Source organism: Peromyscus californicus, unplaced genomic scaffold (assembly GCF_007827085.1).
Source record: "Peromyscus californicus insignis strain IS unplaced genomic scaffold, ASM782708v3 Scaffold_19__1_contigs__length_69161282, whole genome shotgun sequence".
Taxonomy (NCBI): domain Eukaryota; kingdom Metazoa; phylum Chordata; class Mammalia; order Rodentia; family Cricetidae; genus Peromyscus; species Peromyscus californicus.
Window position 1 is genome coordinate 37,282,820 of NW_026294491.1, and position 23,295 is coordinate 37,306,114.

At 46.1% G+C, this 23,295-nt stretch overlaps 1 protein-coding gene across 1 annotated transcript in view; it reads right to left on the reverse strand.

The window, feature by feature from the left end:
• Positions 1–1,126: 1,126 nt before the first annotated feature.
• Vwa3b (von Willebrand factor A domain containing 3B) overlaps positions 1,127–23,295 on the reverse strand; it is a 187,850-nt gene continuing 165,681 nt past the window's right edge. The window contains exons 22-26 of the mRNA XM_052745145.1: positions 22,631–22,742; positions 14,659–14,783; positions 13,126–13,263; positions 11,798–11,898; positions 1,127–2,246 (exon numbers count right to left, since the gene is read on the reverse strand). Of these exons, the coding sequence (XP_052601105.1) occupies positions 2,006–2,246; positions 11,798–11,898; positions 13,126–13,263; positions 14,659–14,783; positions 22,631–22,742 (717 nt within the window). The 3' untranslated portion in view covers positions 1,127–2,005. The remainder of the gene's footprint in view (positions 2,247–11,797; positions 11,899–13,125; positions 13,264–14,658; positions 14,784–22,630; positions 22,743–23,295) is intronic.

Here is a 23,295-nt window from a genome sequence, read left to right on the forward strand (position 1 = left end):
GTTGAGCAACTGAATGAATGCATGAGGGTGTCCACGCTTTCAGGGACTGAAGGACGTCTTCCTCCCCACCAGTGTGCCTGTGCAGGGAACCACCACACATCCTTCAGGCTTTTCTCTCAGGACTAGAGAGGAAAGTTGCTTCAGGGCTGTCCTGCCAACAAGGGCTTGAGTTTTGTCTTTGGGGCAAGGGCTGGGGAGGTGCAACCTGCCTCCCACAGGTTCTCTGCCTGCTTCCCACTTTCATGAACTCTTCAACGCCTTCCTCTTTTCCTCATCATTTTCAGCTTAAGCCCGAGCGGATGTTTCTTGTTCTCCCATGATTTTTGGAAGTGGGTTCCTCGTCTCATTTCCTCAGCTTTAGCTTTCAGGAATGTGAATGTGAAGGCAACACAGACTCCATCTTAGACCACCTGCTGTACTCAGTTCCAGGAAGGACCTCAGGAATGTGCCATGACAACTCAAACAGATACAGAGCAGTATCCTCCTGCAGACATTCTGTCTGTGGTTTATAGCCCTTGATATCTAGATAATCCTACTGAGCAGTCCAGATAATCCTGTTCATCGAGTTGTGGTTCCCCATCAAAAGTCTAACCCAATGGTTTCAAATGTGGTTTTGCACCCAAAGTCTAGATCAACAGTTTCAAAAAATCACCTTGCCCCATATCCCTTCCACCCAATCTCAAGCATGTAATTCCCGGCTTGTGGTTTTTCCCTATAAAAACTCTCTACACCTGGGCTCGTGGCCACTGCCACATTTCCTTCCATCTGCCGTGCGGTGGCCCAGGTTGAACCTGACAATAAAAGGACCCTTATGTGCTTGCATCGGAAACCGGCTCCTTGGTGGTCTCTGGGGGTTTCACGAAACGGGTACAACATGAACACCATGTTTAATTAGCATGTCCACTTTTTGAATATCAGAACTCTTCCTATCTTTTCTGTTTTCTGAAGGTCTACAATATTTTTCTTGTTAGTGACCTGTAAAGGTTTTTGTTTGTTTGTTTGTTTGTTTTTTTATAGCTCAAGGACTGAGACTTGGAGAGAGTTATTTCAGCTTTGACATTATGGAGCAGAACTGGTACTGGACTGTTTAAAGAAGACAGTAGCAAATGAGCAGCCAGAGCAAGGCTCCCAATGTAAGAGGTTTTATTCAGGCTCGGCACTCAATTAGAGGTACCTACAACAGACTACAGACAGAACCAATTAGGAAGGGCTCAATAAAAGTGTTCAGAATACAGTAACACAGAGAGGGCTCAGTCTTCCAGATCTCAGACAAGCTACCAACCCGGTCTTAATTTCAGCCTTCATGTTGTGTGGCAGAATTCTCAGTTCACAAGGAAGAATCAATTTAAAACAAGGTCGCAGGTGTGGGGCCTAACTCCACGGACTCCCCCCAAAAACCCTGAGGACATTCTGACGGTTGCTTGTCAAGCTAGTGCTGTTACATAGGCAGAGCGTATCAAAAGACCGAGAACAATTTGTGGCGGTGGGGGTGGGGGGAGCAGGATACAGAATGGTCAGAAAAAAAAAAAAATCCCTAAGCTCAAACAGTAGGTTGGGGGAGGGGGAGCTGGTTCTCATCCACAGGGCAGGCACTGGATGGAAGGAAGGCAAGCCTTACCTCAGCAGAGAGGCTTGCTCCACAGGGTCCAGAGGCTGGGATCTGTGAAGCCCTAGAGGAACCGTGGCTTGCTTAAAGTTAGCTGCCACTAGGATGCGTGTCCTAGGGCTCCTCAGCCATGGGTCTTCAGCCCCTTGCGTTGTGGGTGGCTGGAATCTGCCAGGGCAGGGCTGCTCCTGGTGGCGGTGTAGCAGCGAAGGCGAGGGTGGCAGTGTCCTAGGCCTCTAGTGGAGAGCCTTCTCTGGGAAAGTGGATGTCAGCATGACGGGGGAGGTGGGGGTGGGGGTGGGGTTTTGTTGTGCTGGGACCTATGCTGGCCTGGAAACCGGGGGATGATCTCACATATACACACTATTCTTGAAAGAGGTTTCCAAGTGTCATGTAGGTTCAGGGTGCCTCCCAATCCCCCACCCTGGGCACAGGGAAGGTACTGGGGTTAGACTCTGGGGACCTGGTGCCATGGGAAGAGCCATCCGAATCTGAGGACATCATCTCCCGGAGAAATGATCTCTTGGTGGGCTTCTTTTTCTTTTTTCTAAGGGTCTCTTGCCTCGACTGTTTCAAATTTCCAAAGTCTTCTTCAGTCACTGTCCAGAGTGGGCAAGATTTACTTGTCTCTGCTTCTCCCCTAGAGAGAGAGAGACAGAGGAGAGCTTGAGGCTGATTTCAGGCACACCCTGGACTTGACAGCTACGGTGTGTGTGTGCAGAGATCTCCCGCTCATCTCAGCAGAAGTATCTAAGCTTTGTCCACTGCCCTAGGTGTTGGACACTAGGCTTAAATTCCATTCAGTTCATGTCCATATGTAGGAGCCCCACCCAGAAGAGAAAACGTAACCATGTGGACCCAGTCCCTACCCAGACAGTCAAGACACAGCTAACTCAAGCTCAGATGCCCCAGCACATGCTTCAGCACTGACCCACTGTCCACTACAGATGCGCCAGCCCAGCTCTATCACAGAGGAGGTTTCTCAAATCGTGTGGATCAAGGTGCATCATCAGAAACTCCCAAATGCCAACAGTGATGTGACTTTTCCTTATATTTAATAGAAAAAGCACAGGTCTGCCTATGGGATGTCATAGATAGAGGCTTATTTAGAAGATGGACCCGACAAGGCTGAGTTATCAAGTAGTGGCTTTTCTACAGAGACAGCATCTTGGGAATGCCATGACGTCATTTTAGCCCACTCACCGTGGCCCACTGATTGGTCAATTTCTCTTTTTCCAGAACCTCCGGGCTGTGTGAAGAGCACTGAACACCTGGGTTTAAACCTCACTTTTGTTTCACACTTCTGCATCCATTCTCTTGACCACCCCTGCCTCCACGCAGAACATTTTTGTTTTGGTTTTACCCTAAGTAACTCTGGATCGTTACTGTTTCCAGTTCTTCTGGGAGATGTGAGAGAAAAAGATGAGCTGGGAAAAGGCTCTTAGTTATTTTCAAACAGAAGACCCCATTATTCAAATTACTCTGTACTGGATCAAGATTGTATATCACGGGTGATTATTTTCAAAGACTGGCACAAGAATCAGAAGGGAATTCCCAAGAGAAACTTAAAAAAAAATTGGCTCAAGCAGTAAGGGTAACACTTCCTGAATCCCCCACACAAACTATCTTTTTTTTTATTTTGTTTTGTTTTGTTTTTTTGGTTTTTGTTTTGTTTTGTTTTTTTCGAGACAGGGTTTCTCTGTGTGGTTTTGGTGCCTGTCCTAGCTCTCACTCTGTAGACCAGGCTGGCCTCGAACTCACAGAGATTCACCTGGCTCTGACTCCCGAGTGCTGGGATTAAAGGCGTGCGCCACCACTGCCCCGTCCCACACAACTGGCTTATGCGGAGGTCCGAGCTTGTGTAGATGTCAAGTCTGTGGGAGAACACGTGCCTGGAGACATGGAGGCCACACCTCAAGGTCATACCAAGGACACCTGCCCTGTGAAATCTGAGCTCTTATCAACCTCACTTCCACTGGGCCTCACACTGCTGCCTTCCTTGAAGCTACGTTGGTTCTATTCGGTTTTTCTCCACTAGCCACCCATTAGCATCGATTGGCTCTGGAGCATACAGCTTCTTAAGAAAATGAGCAGCAAGGAGGTAGCAGGGGTTTTCCAGAGGCGCTAAAAGCACAAGCAGAGAGAGACCTATCTACCTGCTGGCAGGAGCTGAGGGAGGGGGAGGAGAGGGGCCAAGAAGCAATACATGAATAACTTTTGCAGGGTCTGGTCATGTGAATGAGTTATAGGCCAGCTCCTAATGGAATTTTAGGCAGGCAATGATGAAATGGCAGGGTTACTGTTATGGAAAGAGGTAACACACAGTAAGTTAGTAAGTGGGAGAAGAGTTACAAAAGAGAATACACATGTTTTCATTTTTGCTATGAGGGTTGTAAATGAGCAAAGAAGACTAGACACTGGTGTGGGATGTCTTCCTGTAGGCTGTAAATATGTGTGGCTCCCATTGGTTAATAATTAAAGCTGCTTTGGCCTATGGCAAGGCAGGATAAGAGCCAGGTAGGAAATCCAAGCAGAGGGACAGGGAGAAGAAGGGTGGAGTCAGGGGCAGACGCCATCCAGCTGCCCAAGGAGCAAGAGGCCAGCAGACTGCTAATGCCACAGCCACGTGGCCATACATAGATTAATAAAAATGGGTTAATTTAAGTTGTAAGAGCTAGTTAGTAATAAGCCTGAGCCATTGACCAAACATTATAATTAATATAAGCTTCTGAGTGATTATTTTATAAGTGGCTGCAGGATGCAGAAAAGCCTCCAGCCGTAAGACACCTTGAAGTAAACTAGAAAAAGTTGCCTCTGGGAAATGGATTACAATAGAATCGATATGTCCCCCACCTTTTTACATTTAAAAAATTGCATGTATTTATGTATGTATTTATTTATTTATTCACTTTTATGTGTATGGATGTTTTGCCTGCATGTATGTCTGTGTACCACACATGTGCCTGGTGACTGTGGAGGCCAGAGGAGGGGATCAGAGCCCCTGGGACTAGAGATATGGATAATTGTGAGCCACCATGTGGGTCCTGGGAATGGAACCCAGATCCACTGAAAGAGCAGCTAGTGCTCTTAACTTCTGAGTCATCTCTCCGACCCCACGTTTCCCACATTTAAAATACGTTTTGCAGCTGTTATACATGATAAGGAAAAACAATAGAGCTTTTGGCTTTGAAGAAAAATATGAATCAACACAGCAGATGAAAAAAATCTAGAGGAATGCATACCAAAATACTGTGCTTATTTTTGACATGTTAGGCTGTGGATTTCAAAAGGTTTTCCAGTTGCCTTTAATTTATAAGTACTATTAATTACGTATTACTTTTGGAACAAGAATAAAACAAGACAAGTTGTCATGATTAGGAAAAAAAGGTTTGATCAGGAGAAAACTTTTTTAATTCATTTATTTTTATTTTTTGAGTGTTTTGCCTGCATGTATTTAAGTGCGCTCTGTGTGTGTGCACTGCCCAAGGAGGCCAGAAGATCATCGGGCTGGAGACTGGCTTGCCTCAGTCTACAAGGGTGCATCCTCCACATGGGGCTGATGTGCAAGCTCCTACCCCTGGCCTCCCCCTACACCTTACTCTGCTTCTTGGCCGCAACCACTATGGAGATGGGAAGGGCTGTCATGACCTCATGGACATAAGCCATAACCATGATTGGACGTGACCCATTCAATGACTTTCTTTTGTTCAGTTTCACACTAAAGAAGCATTAAACTAGGTGATGGATTAATTATTTTAGAGGTTATAGATTTGGTTGAATACAAGGTTAAACGTCCCTTATCCAAAATACTTGGAACCAGAAGTGTTCCAGATTTTGGATTATTTGTGTATAAGTAATGAGACGCCTTGCAGAGGGAACCCAAGTCTGAACAATGAAGTTCAGTCTGTTTCTCACACACCTTTGTGCATCCTGTGTAAGCTAATGTATACTGTGTCTTTGGTGGCTCTGAATTGTGACTGTAGCCTAACACCTGAGTTAGGTGTGAAGCTTTCTGCTCGTGACATCAGGTTTGTTTGAAAAAAGGCTTGAATTTCTGAGTGTGGTAGTTTGAATGAAATGGCCCTATAGGCTCATAGGGACTAGCACTATGAGGTGTGACTTGTTGGAGTAGGTGTGGTGTTATTGGAGGAAGTGAGTCACAAAGGGGCTTTGAGGTCTAAAATGCTCCAGCCAGATCTACTGTAACATTTACTTCCTGCTGCCTGTTGATCCAGGTGTAGAACTCTCAGCTACCTCTCCAGCACTGTGTCTTCCCGCCATGATGATCATGGACTAGATGTCTGAACTGTAAGCCACTTTCAATGGAATGTTTTCCTTCGTAAGAATTTTCTTGGTCATGGTGTCTCTTCAGAGCAATAAAACCCCAACTAAGTGAGCATGCTGGATTTTGGATTTTTGGATTAGGGATGCCCAAACTGCAATCCACTAAACAGGATCAAAGCGTGCACAGTGGGGTAGAATGAGAAGCCAGGCACCGTGTCTTAACTGGCTCTTTAGAAGGTTCTGGTCCCACTTCCTAAGAGAAAGTGCTGAGAAGTCATGATCAAGATTTGCCAATATCCTGGTTCTCTTGCTGGCCCCCAGAGGCCTCTTTTCTACATTGTTCCAAGTGTCTCTTTTGCTCTGGAATAGGCACCAGACAGATGTCTCAGGGAGAATAAGAAGGCCTCTGAATTGACAGCTTAAGGAGCTGAAGATTGAGAGGGTCTCAGAGTCTCTGTGACTCTTGAGGACACCTTAGCGTTCTCTTGAAAGTAGGAAATGGCCTCTGTCCTATGGACGAACATAGGACATGCACAGGCAGAGGTTTTGGCTGTACTGCTCATTTTTCAAGGCTTGGCTCCAGGATAGAAAATGGGGCTCTCGTCTGCAGGGATGAAGAAATGATGAGATGTCCTAACTCACTAATTTCAAATGCCCAGCTCCCTCCCAGGGAAGGAAGCATTGTCCGGAGAGATTACATCAGAGTGAGGGAAGTGACATGTCCCTGCGATGTCAGAAGTGGCGCTGGCCCTTGATGTTTCAGTCAATGAGTTCATTACCCTGCTGCTGAGAAGGCAGTGTGAGGCTGTTCCGCACCATCCAGGAAGGAGGCTAAGTCACTTGGGAATCGCCCCTCCCACGGAAACATGTGCCTGAATCCATGGGAAGTCACCAGGCTGCTCCAAGGAGAGACAGTGGGAGGCTAATGTGTGCAGCAGGGAATAGTGAGCTGACCACAGACTCAAACAAACCACCTCCAAGGCCTGGGAAAGTCTTCTCTTGGGCAGTCTCACACAGGACAATGTCCCTAGGACCACACAGTGGCAATCAAGCAGGGAGGGAAGACGATCCCTTCCCCTTGGGTGCCTGATTTTTCCTTCCCATAAGATGGATTTTTCTGGAGCCCAAAGAAAAGGACTAGTCCTATGTGGCTTTCCTACAATCCCACGTTTGGAATGTTGTCACTACTGTTGCTATTATTGTTATTCCAATTAAGAAATCACACACCCTCTCAAGAGAACATCTTTCTAGAGGACTGACTTGCCCTGGCCTTGCTCTGTCAAGTGGGCAGGTAGACTCCAGCTCTGCTAGAGAGGTTTGCTACGGGGCACCAGGTATGTGGATTCTGCTCAGACCTGCCAGACACCCCAGTCTGGAGATAGCTTTGTGACACCACCTGGCTGAGGTGATTTCCCTCCAGGGAGAAAACTAGACGCCAGAACATCAAACCCACCAGGCTCTGCCTTCCCCTGCAGCAAACAGAGACCACAGCCCTCTGACAGGAAGGAACAGGACCCCCAAAGAGGTAGCCAGGGAAATTCCTGCCTGGGTGAGGGCAGAGGATGCCGGATAGGGGGTTGTGGTGGTGGGGAATTCCTACTGTTCTGCTTGCTTCTTAAGAGCTCCTGGGATCACGTGAGAGAAATGACATGTTTTCTTGAGATGAATGTTCTAGACTAGTGAGAGACTATTTTCACTCGGAAAGAGCATGTATGAAGCCATAGAACATAGAGGGAAGCTTGGGGACACAGAGAGGAAGAGGGAAGGAAGAGAAGGTGGGTCCCCTCAGAAGACACGCTCTTAGTGGGTGGCACACGAGGAAAGAAGCAGCCAGGACCCATGTCACACGTCTCCTGAGGCAAACAACGGGATGCTGGCATGGTCCCTTGAGAGCTGGACTTTTGTTAACATGGTGACGTATTTTGCAAGCCAGTCTCCAAGAGTCCCTTAGCTGTCAAGCACGGGTTGAAAATGGAATACTGCACAAACTCTAGTCAGTTAGGTTTGATCTTAGTGTTCCTCTGAATAGTCTCCTTCCTATCTTTCACTGGTTATACCCTCCATCAAGGACTAGGAGAAGGATCTTTCTGCAGGAAATGCTCTGTTAGTCACAGCTGGAGGCCTCAAGAAGGAAGAGAAGAGGATGAGATGACAGAGGCCAGCATGTTGTACATGTTGGTCTACCCAGGTGTCTGGAGGTGAAGGGCCCTGGCTGATCACCCCTGAATTTGATAGGCACAACTGAGTCAATACCAGAAACTAATGTTTCGTTGAAACTAATGTGCCTGTGGTACATTTCTTGAATGACACAGGGACATGAACATGAGGAATCAGGATTCTCAATAACGGCCTCCTTGGTATAAAGGCCCGAGGATTTATTACAGACATCCAAAAGGAGATGGTACATGAGGTAAGTGTGAATTAGGTACCAGTGGAAGACCTAAAAGAAGGGAGAGACTAGAAAACAGCTACATTCCACTCTTGTATTCAGCCCTGGTTATAGAAGCGGAGACCGATTCTGCTCTGGAATTAGCAGATTGAAGATGGTTCCTGTTTAGGAAAAGGAAACATAGTTTGTTGCTCCTAGGAAAGCATTGAGAGTGAGACAAAAAAATAAATAAAAAAAGGGAATTAGAGAGTCAATGAATATATCTCCTGTGTGAGCCCTAGAGGAGAGAGTAGATAATTAGTAACTAAGAAATTTAAATGAGGCCTAGGGAATGTGCAAAACGAAAGCTTTTCCTTCATACAGAAAGAAATGAATTTTAATTAAAAAATGATTAATGATAATGTTGCGTTCAGTGAAAATAGTCAATACCTAGACTAATAGTCATATTCTTTTATCATGGACTAGAATTTAAAGATATTTATCTCCAAAGGTTCATATGCTATAGGGTTGGTCTTCAGTGTGGCCATGTGGAGAGGTGATGGGTCCTTTAAAAGGTGAGACCCAGTAGGAGACAATTAGGTCACTGGGGACTGGCCCCTTTAAGAGATTATTGGGTTTTCCTGGGGTGAGCAAGTTGACAGACAAGAGCAAGTCTAGCCCCTCTAGTTTCCTCATCTTACCATGTTTCGACCCTTTACTCATAGGATACTATCCGCTATGTTCTGATAGGACCAGAAAGGCCCTCACCAGAGGCCAAATGGATGGACTTACTTGACCTTGGACTTTCAACCTTCAAAATTGAACTATAAACATCTTTCTTCCTTTGAAAAGTTCTTAGCCTCAGGCATTTTGTTATAGCAACAGAAAGTGGACTGAGACAGGCTAGCACAAGGGAAATTTTCCAGAATGAAAATCTACACAAGATGTGACATGGTCACCTTAGTACATGCAAGAAGCTAGCTAGGTACCAGGACACTTCATGGTACTGGGAATGTTTGAGTCCAATCTTGGATTTCCCAGGCGGCTAAGGAATAGTGTTCTAAGAAAGTAACACCCAGTTTATGCAAAGCACGGAGACCTAAGAAAGCGTGGTGTTGGGAAGTAGTTAGTATGCCCTGGAGGGTTGGTTAGAAGTGACTGGGAACAAGAGAGACTAGGGAGACAGGCAACACCACACTAATTAGAGGTTAAAATAGGATAAGAGGGACCCAGATGGGGGTGAGATCTGAGGGTTTTTAAGTAAGGGAGATGATACAAGAACCTTTTGCACTCTAACAAAATCAATCAGTTGAGCCCCCCCAGGGAATGAACATGCCTGGGTTTGGGGGCAGGCCTAGATGAGAGCAACTTGGAGCTTCTGCCCAAAGCACTGAGCTACAACAGAGCTAAAAAAAAAACGATCTCCAAGCCTGGATCACAACGACTTGAAGGCAGATGGGCTGTGGTGAATGACTGGCAGATGTCCACTTGGACAATTCCATGGAAGGAAGAGGAGCTGAGACAAGGAGTCCCGGGTTGGGAACAGGTGTGGGGACTGAGTTCAGTCTGCGTAGATTGAATTGGAACTCCTGTAGTGTCAGGTGGAAATAGTCAGTGGGAAGCTGGGGGAGTGGCTTGTTGTGAAAAGACTTGAGTTCAAACTCCCGACCACTACGTAAAAGTTGGGCATAGGTACATGTGCCTGCAACCCTAGTGTTGAGGAGTGGAGACTGGGGATCCTGGGAGCTCACTGGTCAGCCAGTGAGAGATTCTGCCTGTAAAATTAAGTGGAAAGTGACAGAGGAAGAGGCCCAACACCCTCTTGTGGTCTCCATGTGCACATGCATGGGCACCTACACACACACACACACACACACACACACACACACACACACACACACACACAGTTCAGTGGGCATTTGGGAGTAATGCCAATCCTATCACGCAGAATACCTACACTGTGCCAAGCATAGCCATCAACAATCTCATCTGAGACCTACAGCCCCTAGTGGGGCAGGTTATGGATCTATGACTCAGTTTCCAAAATGTCCTTTCCATTGTAGCTATCTACTGCAGTTGCCCATTACATACACCCACACAGCTTTCATAAGGACTCACTGTAGGTCCATTCTCGGGGGTTGTAACTCTGATGCAGAGCCACAGACTGGGTTAGAGAAAGAGACACAGGGTCCTTGGTGTAAGTGGCATCATGGAAGCAATGGTGTTCATACAAATAAGGCAGAGAGAAGACCCAGGGAGCCATGGCAGGCTTGAGAAGGCAGGTTCAGAAGCCTGGTGCCATCCCGAGAGCAAGCAGGGTCAGGGTGGGCAAAGCCTGCGGGCTGGGGCATGTGTGAGGTCCCAGTTGGGCTCTGTGGAATCCCTTCCTGGTAAGGGGGCTAGGGAAAACTGATGTCCACATTTAGGGAGGGAACTGAATGGAGACAAGGTTATCCAAGTCTGCAGAAGAGACTGGTGAGAAGTGAAGTGTGAGTTAGATCACACTACAGTTACGGGGGAGGGGGCAGGGACAGATAGGGAGGGAGGGAGGGAGGGAGGAAATATGCACAGTCACATATATACACACTCTGTGGGTAAATTCAAGGGAAACTTGTTTTTTCCTCTGAGGTGAAGGTTTCACGGGGGAAGCTAAGGAGAGAGTATTGTAGGATGCAGTGGTCACCCACAGAGTAAGGACCCAGGGCATGGAGGAATGGGCCTCCAGAACTGGCAGACGTAGATCAGTTTTTAATAGGATGAGAGACACTGATATTTTTTGACATCACAGAGAAAGGTTAGGAGTCCCACATGCCCCAAACTGGGGAATACAAAGCATTTCATTTCCGTAATGAAGATGAATGAAGGCCAAAGGCTATGCACAGAATAAAAGGTTCACACCCCGAACAACATGTTCACTCTGTAGAACCGGAAGGTGTTTCCTGGATCCCCTCATCACAACCCTTGCTCAAACCTCACATTTGCTTCTTCTTTATGTGCCTTTAACTCCAAGGTCATGGTGCTGTGACGTCAGCCTTGCCCTTGCTGGCACCACGGACTTGAGTTCTGTCTGCTCTTCCACCTCAAGTCTTTCTTATTGACCCTGGGCCAGTCTGCCTGCACATCTCTCAGTAACTTCACTGTGTAGACCCTGGGAATCCCAAATCACCCACCAACACGCTCATCTGGTAAGCCACTTCAGTACCTCACTTCCACCTCCCTATATGGAAGGGACAGTTAGGGGACAGCTCCCAAGTGAAGTTTAATTAGAAGGTCTTGAATGGCATAATCACTCCTTTTTCATGGCAGGATTGAATGTTTTTATGAAGGGCCAGTGAAAATAATGTTGACTCTGAGATTAGAACCAGATGGAATGACCAACGGCATTCAGTGGTAGGAGGTTGACTGACTAATGATCGCAGAACTGAGCCTTCCATCTCTCCTCCCCTCCCCTACTACTCAGAAGGTGTAGATCTCAGCGAGGGAATAAAGATGCAAAGATATGAGTTGATATTTAAGAGGTAGAGGTTGGGTGTACTCACACAGCTCGGTCCTTCTCAACTGGGGATGCTTTTATCTGGGAGCAAGAGAGAGCATACTTGTTTTGGCTGATCTTTATAAGTGCACTCCGAGGGCAAAACTCCTGTAATCACACCAAAAGAGGTCACGTCATTTGAACCCAGAAAGTCCCCAATTCATGAACAATTTTATTCCAGCTCAAGCTGCTATCGTTAGCTACTAGTCATTACCCCCGTTTGGGGTGCCACTCAAGAGAGTGGGTTAAGTTCACTTTGACTTATAAATCTTTGCTGAATAAAAGTCATTGCTAATTCCTCTGTCATTCATCTAAATTCTAGATCAACTGCAAGGCCTGCTCAGGTTAGTCACACATGTACACACACACACACACTTCTATCTTGGTTTCAGCCTCAACCATCTCTTTTTTAGATAGCTGTGACCATGACCCTGTCGCTGAAAGTCCTGCTTTCCCTTGTGAGGTTTCCCAGAATCTTTATGAGAATCTTCAATGTCCTTTCCCCTGACTATAGCATTCTGGCCCCCAGGGACTTCCTGCCCTGAGGGTCAACAACAAAGTCACTCCCTGGAATTTGAGGCCTTTCTTGAGGGACCTCAGACCATCTGCTATGTACCCTCCCCCTGTCCCCGAGGCATGCCTCAGGACCACCATTTCACACGTCCCTGGCTTGTTTCTTCCCATGCAGACATTCTCAAGCAGCACTACACACTGGGAATGCTCATCCAACAGACAGACCATGAGGTAGCAGGGGAGGACAAGACTGAGAAAGGCCCAGGAGGTGCCTGTGTCTAAGGGCTTGCATAGGAGCACAGGCAGGAACAAGAAGTCACACACACAGCGTGGTACTGAGACTGGGGAGGTGTCTCAGGGGATAAAGAGATTGTTGTGCAAACAGGAGTGGAGTCTGGACCCCTAGAACCCACGTAAACGTTGCGGGCGTACGCACGGCAGCCCATCTGTGATCCCAGACAGGATCCCTGGCTAGCTAGACCAGCTGAATGTGTGCGCTCCAGATTTAGCCCTGGCTTCCACACACACCTGACCATGCATACAGACACGTACATACATACATACATACATACATACATACATACAGAGAGAGAGAGAGAGAGAGAGAGTGAGCTCAGAGTGAGCCTGTCCAGCTGTCAACTGCAGTGTGACAAGGCAAGACAAATGATCCTCCCATAGAAGCAAGGAGACCACAGTGCTCTCAGCACGAGTAGAGTCCAAACCACAAGGGATGCCTGAGTAGGAGGAGCAGACAGCTGCGTCCCCTCAGGTCTCAGCCATCCTCAGCCCAGGGGGAAAGCCCTTTTCTGGGTGGACACTTACTCGGCGGTTGTTACACTTCAACACTGTATAGAATTTTTCTGAAGGCACACTCTGATCTGGAAGGGCTATGACGATGGCGGGGACATAGAAGTCAAATCCTTTGTTTGTCACGATTTTGGCAAACACATAATCCCCAACCTGTAGAAGAAAGCACAGTCCACAGCAAATAATTTGCTTGCAGAGCTCACACATAATTTAATATAAGCTTGTTTCACAATAATCCCTGATGACTGGTAGGTACTGGTGATAAAATTCTGATATACAGCTTTGAAAAAAAATCAGACAAGAAAGGGTTCCAGAATTCTCTGAGTTTATTGGGCCACACCTGCAATTTTGTGAGCACTTTGGAAAACCCAGTTTTGGTAGGAGTTTGGCAACTGAGAGTCAGCAAGATGGTTAGGGTTCTGAAACTTCCAGAGATCAGTAGAAATAAAGACTGGGGCTGAAGGAGTGTCCAGGGTGTTTGATATAAAGAGATGGGGACCGTGTCCCCAGTGTTAGAAGGGCTGTCCCCCAGACACAGGAAAAGAATGTCAGTCCCAGCACAGACATGGAATCCATGGTGAGGGTTACACAGAGGTATAGATGATTTTGCAAAAGGACACAGTGAGGCTGCCGTGTACCTGTCAGTCACCAGGAGGAAAGTGCGGGAGGTGTGCTGTGGGTCTGATCCAGGAAGAAGGAACAGACCAAGGATAACCCACACGGTCCCTCCCTGGCTTGCACCACGCAGGAAACAGCAGGACTGAGGCTTTGAAAGGCTTTCCTTTTGGGCCTTGCCCTCCCGTGTCTTGGTGTTAAGACAGTGGCAGGCAGATGAACTGGGCATGGTGTAGAGCCCGATTCATTTATAATCAGATGAGAACGTATTCATCTGTCTCATTCGTGGAAGGCACACTCGGAGTAACTGCATTATGACATCACAGGTTGGCAGCAGCTGACTACAAGGTCACAGAAATCACTAGTTCTGTCCTTGATACACATAACATAACGCAGCCTTCTGCAGTGAAAGCTCCAGGAACACTGGTAGCCCCACGGTTTCCTTCCCCCTCACGACAAGTGTCACAAGACATTAGATAAGCCACTAGACACGGTGGATGGCTACATTAAGAGGGAGTTGGCACATCAGTCACAAGCAGAGACATTGCCAAGTGATAGGGACTAGAAACTGGCTGCTGTTCTTCCTGCCCAGACAAGCTCCCTACAGGAGTCCAAGAGGGCCACATAGGGGCCTTTGCCATCCTCTGTAATCCAAAACCCTGTGGACAGTATAAAGCAGTGGTTCTCAACCTTCCTAATTCTGTGACTCTTTAATACAGTTCCTCATGCTGTGGTGACCACCAACCTTAAAATTATTTTCGTTGCTACTTCATAACTGTAATTTTGCTACTGTTATGAATCATAACATAAACGTGTTTTCCGATGGTCTTAGGTGACACTTATGAAAGGATAGTTTGCCCCCAAAGGGGTTCTGACCCACAGGTTGAGAACCAGTTGTATCAAGGGTCCCAGAAGGGATCAGAGAGTAGGTACCTGAAGTTGTGGGCAGGGCATGGCACCCCCAACGGGTGTGATGAAGGAGATGGGCACAATCGTGGTTTCTCCATACCTGAAGTCTACCAGCGCGTGAGTGGGGCTCACACATTTCTTCACAACCCCTGGAAGGATCAAAAGAAACAAAACACGATGACAGCAGCAGTTCTGCTCCACCCCATGGTCTGTGCTGAGTCAAAGCACAGGCCTGTTTAAATCAGCACACCCCTTTGATCCCTGCAGGGGGAAAGTCGGATATAGTCCGATGCCTTCTGGGGCTGAACACAAAGCGGAGGAATAAAATGTTCTGGTTTCAGAGGTGAAGGAGAGCCCACTCATTCAGCACCAGCAGTATCCCATCCTGCTGACTGTTCTAGGAACAGCTTCCTACTGGGCACCACCCCCATACACACACACACACACAACCAAATCTTATCTATTTATTCTAGTCCCGTGTCCTTCTAAAGAGACTGAGTGTAGGCACTGTTAAATTGTGAGAGTAAAGAGGAAATATAAATGCCCACCTCAATCACCTTTTCATTTGATATTAGATAAATGAAAAGATCACCAGGCTGAACATACCCCATGGCTTTCCTAAAAAAAAAATGGAAGGAAAAAAAAAAGCAGCCACAAGCAGTTTGTCTTTTCATTATACGTAAAGAGAACGTTACACATATTTTTCAATTTTTATAATTTTATTTATTTAGAAACAGGGTCTCATTTTGTAGCTCTGGCTGGCCTACAACTATCTATGTAGACCAGGCTAGCCTCTGCTTCTCAAGCATTGGGATTAAAGGCATGTGCCACCATGTCTGGCCAATTTTATATTCTTCACTTTTGCATATTGTTGTGCTGAGGACTGAACACAAGGACATGTACATTTAAGGTAAGCACCTGCAGTTAACCAAGTGTAGTGTGTGGCCCCAGACCATTGTCACAACAGTCTTACCAGCAGTCTAATCCTTTCAAATCCTGTGTGGAAAGACAGGGCAGCTGAGGTGCCGGCAAGCTGAGTGACTGCAGGCAAGCAGTTAATACAGGAGAGGGAATTCAGGTGAATAAAAGCTTGGTGTTAGCTGGCTAGAAACATTTAGAGGAGTATCCTGCCACCCTTCCTTGCTTATTTTTTCCCATCGTAACTTGTACTTACGACACAGGGCAGAAAACACTATGAATTCCCTGGTGAAAAACTCTTTTCTGTCATTGGAAGAATGACCCAGTTTCCATAAGTAATGATCTCATCATGTTTGAAATGAGTCTTCCTCCTTGCCTGTCAACATCTGGACAGGACAGGCCACACATCAGCTGGCCACTTCCAACCTGTAGGAAGTAGTCATTTTCCTCTTCGACTCATGGGATAGATATGGCTACATGGGAGTCCCTGTTATGATCCCGAGGCTAACAGTAACAGCCAGCCAGGCTGAGTGTGCACCAGTGTGGACATGTTTTCAGGCAATGGGCACCCAACTCAATACTGCAACGCTGCCTTTCTGCTGACTGATGGCATTTAAATCAGACCTTTTCATGAGGAAGGACTAGGAGGTTTAGACCAACAGTCACCAGAAAGAGCCACCAATAAATTGTCTATTAAAACCTATTTGGCCTTCATTAACCCCCACACACACATCCAGTTTGCTCATGTAGATCTCATCCATTTCTCTGTCATTGGGCGATCCCTGTGTCTTTCTTAGGGTCCTCTTTACTAGGTAGCCTCCCTGGAGTTGTGAGTAGCAGTCTGGTCATCCTTTGCTTTACATCTAGTATCCACCTATGAGTGAGTACATAACATGTTTGTCTTTCTGAGTCTGGGTTACCTCACTCAGGATGATTTTTTTCTAGATCCATCCATTTTCCTGCAAACCTCATGATGTCATTGTTTTTCTCTGCTGAGTAGTACTCCATTGTGTATATGTACCACATTTTATTTATCCATTCTTCAGTTGAAGGGTATCTAGGTTGTTTCCAGGTTCTGGCTATTACAAACAATGCTGCTATGAACATAGCTGAGCATGTGCCCTTGTGGTATGATTGAACATTCCTTGGGTATATGCCCAAGAGGGGTATAGCTGGGTTTTGGGGAAGATTGATGCCCAATTTTCTAAGAAAGTGCCATATTGATTTCCAAAGTGGCTGTACAAGTTTGCACTCCCATCAACAGTGGAGGAGAGTTCCCCTTGCTCCACATCCTCTCCAGCATAAGCTGTCTTCAGTGTTTTTGATCACAGCCATTCTGACAGGTGTAAGGTGGTATCTCAGAGTCGTTTTGATTTGCATTTCCCTGATAATTAGGGATGTTGAGCAATTCCTTAAATGTCTTTCAGCCATTTGAGCTTCCTCTGTTGAGAATTCTCTGTTTAGCTCTATAGCCCATTTCTTAATTGGACTGTTGGGCATTTTGATGTCTAATTTCTTGAGTTCTTTATATATTCTGGATATCAGCCCTCTGTCAGATGTGGGGTTGGTGAAGATCTTTTCCCATTCTGTAGGCTGTCGCTTTGTCTTATTGACCATGTCCTCTGCTCCACAAAAGCTTCTCAGTTTCAAGAGGTCTCATTTATTAACTGTTTCTCTCAGTGTCTGTGCTACTGGTGTTATATTTAGGAAGTGATCTCCTATGCCAATTCGTTTAAGACTACTTCCTACTTTCTCTTCTATCAGGTTCAGAGTAGCTAGATTTATATTGAGGTCTTTGATCCACTTGAACTTAAGTTTTGTGCATGGCAACAGATATGGATCTATTTGCAGCCTTCTACATGTTGAAGGGCAAGGGTCGGGGGAGAAAGAGCTTAGGGGAACGGGAGATCCCAGCTGGATCAGGAACAGAGTGGGAGAACAAGGAAAGAGATACCATGATAAGTGAAGACCCCAAGGGAATAATAAGAAGAAGCAAAGTGCTAGAGAGGTCCCCAGAAATCCACAAAGATACCTCCACAATAGACTACTGGAAATGGTCGAGAGAAAGCCTGAACTGACCTACTCTGGTGATCGGATGGCCGAACACCCTGTCATGATAGAACTCTCATCCAGTGACTGATGGAAGCAGATGCAGAGATCCACGGCCAAGCCCCAGATGGAGCTCCAGGAATCCAATCGGCGAGTGAGAGGAGGGATTATATGAGCAAGAGATATTGAGACCACGATTGGAAAAAGCACAGGGACAAATAGCCAAACTAGTGGAAACACATGAACTATGAACCAATAGCTGAGGAGCCCCCATGGAACTGGATCAGGCCCTCTGGATAAGTGAGACAGTTGATTAGCTTGAACTGTTTAGGAGGCCCCCAGGTAGTGGGACTGGGACCTGTCCTTAGTGCATGAGCTGGCTTTTTGGAACCTAGGGCCTATGCTGAGACACTTTGCTCAGCCTAGGTGAAGGGAGGAGGGGACTAGACCTGCCTCAACTGAATCTACCAGGCTGAGCTGAATCCCCAGGGGAGTCCTTGCCTTGGAGGAAGTGGGAATGGGGGGTGTATTGGGGGGAGGGAGGGGAATGGGTGGGAGGAGAGGGGACAGAGGAATCCATGGATGATATGTAAAATTAAATTGATTATAAAATTAAAAAAAAAACCTATTTGGCTTTTTTTTTTTCCTTTTTTTTTTTTTTTTTTTTGGTTTTTTCGAGACAGGGTTTCCCTGTGTAGCTTTGTGCCTTTCCTGGAACTCACTTTGGAGACCAGGCTGGCCTCGAACTCACAGAGATCCGCCTGGCTCTGCCTCCCGAGTGCTGGGATTAAAGGCGTGCGCCACCACCGCCCGGCCTTTTTTTTTTTTTTTAAGAGGAGAAATTACAAACTCATGCCAACCATATGGTCCAAGTTACCATCTTTAAGGAGGACAAATGGACATCATGTGCCTCTGGACAGGATAACACCTGAGTGACATCACCAAGGTTGTCTTCTGGGCAAGAATGTATGTATTGAGTCTAAGCTAAACAAAACCAAGTAAGGCCATCCTGTAATTACCCTTACTTTTAATTTTAACATCATGAAAGTTTACAGAAGAGGTTAAATAAAAATTCTAGATTAAGGAGCTTTGTGTCGTGGTGCACACCTTTAATCCCAGCACTTGGGAAGCAGAGGCAGGTGGATCTCTGTGAGTTTGAGGCCAGCCTGGGCTACACAGCAAGTTCTAAGCCACTCAGAACTACATAGTGAGACCCTATTTATAAAAAACAACAACCGGCCGGCCGGTGGTGGCGCACGCCTTTAATCCCAGCACTTGGGAGGCAGAGCCAGGCGGATCTCTGTGAGTTCGAGGCCAGCCTGGGCTACCAAGTGAGTTCCAGGAGAGGCGCAAAGCTACACAGAGAAACCCTGTCTCGAAAAACCAAAAAAAAAAAAAACAACAACCAAACAGTAAGGGTATATGTTAATCAAACGTAACACGTGACTCTCAATTAAATCTGCACTAAAGAAAAAGCACAAGGCATTGGCAGGTAAGTAACAAAGGCGGAACACCCATGAAGGTGCACAGTGACGTCAGCTTCCCTGAAGGTCATTTTTATTGTGGTTCCATCAGGAGAGTACCTGCATTTTTGAGAAAGAGAGTTGTGATGTGTGATGAGTGCTATCTAACCTCTAATCTTTTGATAGTTCAGAAAAGGTGTGTGTGTGTGTGTGTGTGTGTGTGTGTGTGTGTGTGTGTGTGTCTGTGTGCAGGAAGGGAAAGTGAAAATGTGAAAAAGTAAAAGACTCACAGATAATAAAATGGGACAAAATGTTAAAAATTAGTAAATCTGGATAAAGGGAATTTAAGAATTCTCCATTTTTCTTTTTTTTTTTTTTCTCCTCCATTTTTCTTGTAACTTTTCTACAAGTTTAATTTTTTTTTTTAAGGAAAACTGACTCTGCAGGAGAAGTTACAGTCTCCAATTTAAAAACGATCCCTTGACTTTGAAGGGTGGGAAAAGGCAGAGAATCTATGTCCGTCCAGCTCTCCCGTGCGCTGCGTTTGTATGTGTGAGTACAGGTGCACACATGCCTTGGTACACATGTAGAGGTCAGAGGACAACCTCGGGTGTCCGGTCTTCCCCTTATTCCTTGTTTGAGAACCTCTTGTTCACCACTGTGGATGCCAGGGTCGCGGCCCCACGGGCTTCTGGGAATTCTCCTCTATGTCTCTTGTCTCCCTGGGGGATGCTGGCATTCCAGACACGCGCTGTTGCGGCTGACTCAGCGTCAGCTCTGGGGACCTCAACTCTGGTCCTCGTGCTTCCATGGCAAGTGCTTTCCCCACGGACCAACTCCACAGACTGCCATTTAATTGGGTGGCGTGAATGTTTATTGACTAGCCGCGGATCAAAATTACGGGTTCTGTAACTAAATTCAAGTGTTCATTTCCTCCACGTCGACTTACTGGAATTCAATCACAGCTGCAAATTGAAATGTTTTGATTAGGCAGCTCACAGGCAGTTATGAGGATACTCGCTGGCTCCCATTACACATTTAAGGACAAATTGCCGTACGATCTCAGGTACTTTAGGTGGCTGTGCCGTTAACCCTGTCTCTCTGTCCCCCAGCCTGGGCCCACACAGCGGAGATCCTGGGGAAGTCTGAGCCAGTCTTCATTCCCCTGGAGTCCTGGCCAGCAATCAGACCCTAGTCCGTAAACCATCCATCTGGAATGCAGTCCTACATTCCGCTTACAAGGCAGATTCACACAGGATCCTCTCCAGGGCTTACATTCAGAAACTCAAGATTCTCACTAGAAGGGGCCTCCTGTGATCCCCTCTCCGCCCCAAGGGAGGGAAGCTTCCCACCCCCACCCAGCCCAGCACCCCAGTGCAGCACTTTGATGCTTCCACACAGGAGCTATTTCAAATGCCTGACTCTGCATTTCCTTTCATCCAATCAGCTCCAAGTTCGTTTGCCAGATAGCAAAGAAGACATCTTAGTCAATAGTTCTATTCACATGCTGACCGGAAGCCAAATGTTTTGCTGAAGTTATTTTTCACTACCTAGAGAGATTAGCTAATTAAATTTCATGAATGGCTCGGTTTCAGCACTTGAATTTTTTTGTTTCTTATAGGGGTCTCTAGGTTTTCTCCAGTCATCTGTTGCCTGTTGACCCTGCCCATGTTTCAGTGACAATCCTTATGTCGATGTCTCCAGACTCTGTATCCAGAGTCCCTTTCCAGACCCCAGACTCCAATGGCTTCTCTAATATTTTCTGTTGCGCATCTCACAGGCACCTGTAGTTCGTACCCTAAGCACATATCCACATCTTTCCATCCATGCCACTGAGTCATCTCTCCAGCCTTTCTCCCAACTTTAAATGTGACTTTCCAATGCCCTGAGAGCAAGGGCAAACTCCTTAAAAGTACCTGCTGGGAGTGACCCCATACTAACCTCCCTGAAAAGCTTTTTATGCTGCCTAGATTTTATCTCAACTTGACACAAGCTAGAGTTATCAGAGAGGAAGGAGCCTCAGTTGAGAAAATGCCTCCATAAGATGAGGCTGTAGGCAAGCTTGTAGGGCATTTTCCTAACTAGTGATTGATGTGGGAGGGTCCAGCCCATTGTGGGCGGGGCCACCTCTGAGCTGGTAGTCCTGGGTGCTATAAGAAAGCAGGGTGAACAAGCCAGGAAGAGCAAGCCAGTCAGCAACACTCCTCTGTGGCCTCTGCATCAGCTCCTGCCTGTGGGTCCCTGCCCTGTTTGAGTTTCTGTCCTGACTTCCTTAAATCATTAACAGTAAAGTAGAAGTGTAAGGCAAATCAACCCTTTCCTCCTCAACTTGCTTTTGGTCATGGTGTTTCACTGCAGCAATAGAAACCCTGACTAAGACAGCTTTATTGGTTCCCACTGTTCTCTTGTGTTCCTGGTCCCAGCCAGTGGTGCTTTTCTGTCTCCAGACACAGGATCTTTAGTCACCTCTAGCTCTTGCCAGATACTGTTCTCACTGTCTATGAAGCCCCCTTTACACTGTCATTCCCTGCTGAACGGACCGAGCTGGTTCCTTCAAAACCACATCCTGAGGGATGTCTTGGGAACACCTCTCAAATCAACTGTGCTAGTCTGTCCGCTTTTCCTGAAATTCGTCCCTTGCATCCCAGCCTTGAGCCTTCCTTCCAGATAATCTAACGATGGCATCTCTTCTTTTATTTTTCTTTTTATTTTTTTGAGACAGGGTTTCTCTGTGTAGTTTTGGTGCCTGCCGTGGATCTCACTCTGTAGACCAGGCTGGCCTCGAACTGACAGAGATCTGCCTGGCTCTGCCTCCCAAGTGCTGGGATTAAAGGTGTGTGCCACTGCCACCCGGTGGCATCTCTTCTTTTATGTCCGTATCAATGTCATATCCCTCAGGAGCCTTTTCTTAAGCACAGTGTTTAGAATTGCACTTCTCTGTGACACACTCAATTCTCTTTGTGGCTTGGTTTCCCCCTTACCGTACTATATCTAACGTGTTATGTGCTCTTACTGTTTATTTGGAGGCTCCCCTAATATCCCTTAGAAACAACTACCCTGAAGACAAGAACATTCATGTATTTGTTCATTGTATTACACAGGCACTTCCAGGGCTGGTGAGATGGCTTGGGAGATGAAGGTGCTTGTGGCCAAGACTGATGACCAGAGTTTGATCCCCGGAACCCATATGGTAGACGCAGAAAACTATTCTTGCAAGTTGTCCTCTGGGCCCCTACCGCCTCCCCCCAGACACATGCCATGGCACCTGTGCCCACCCCTCCCCTCACAAATAAATAGATGTAGACTGGTGTGTTCAGAATATTACACACATATGCAGCATAGCAGGTTATAACAGAAATGTGTTCACTGTACAAATGAGAGATGAAAAGAAATACCATTTTCTACTATTCTTTTGCCTCATCTATGGGGAGAAGGAACTCTTTTTTTATTTGAGAAGCAGAATATCTTTAGTCAAGCTCATGAAACATCAGTGCTCTATGGAAAGCTCGGGTGGAAACCTCTGCTCCCCAGTAACCAGGCCGCTTAGCGATGTCTGAAAAATGTACCTGGAAAATAGAAGCCGTTCTCCTCACATCTGGCGATGACCTTCTGACCTCTCAGGGGATCAACTCTCCTTGATCTGACCCTCTTTGTTGGACACCCTTGTAATTTCTGCTCCTGAAAAAGACCAACAGGAAGAAGTGATGAGCAAAAGGTAATGCAGACAGTCAAATCATGAAGAGAAAGAGACTTACAGTCGTCACATGTGTGCCACATACTCATCCGGGACACCTCTGTCCTATATTAACTCAAGAACGTCCTTTTCATAAGGCTAACTTTGGCTCTCTATCTTTCTGTCTCTCTCTCTACATATATATATATATCTATATTATTTCATTCTAAACTAAAAAATATATATTACATATAATTACAATTATATGGCTATATAATATATAATAATGTATATATTGTTTATAATACATAATTTATATAACATATAGTTTCCTTTTTATCAATCAGTTATCCAGTTCTTCCATTCTAAAATATATAGATTTAGATACATATAATAAATATACATATAATTTATAATAATATATAAGCAGAGAGACAAAGCCCTGGCACAGAGGGAACTACCATGTGGAGTCAGGAACTAAAGAAGAAATCTGACACATCCAGAAATATAGGCTTTAGCACATTAAAATAAAATATCGCAGAATGCAGGTAGGAGAAG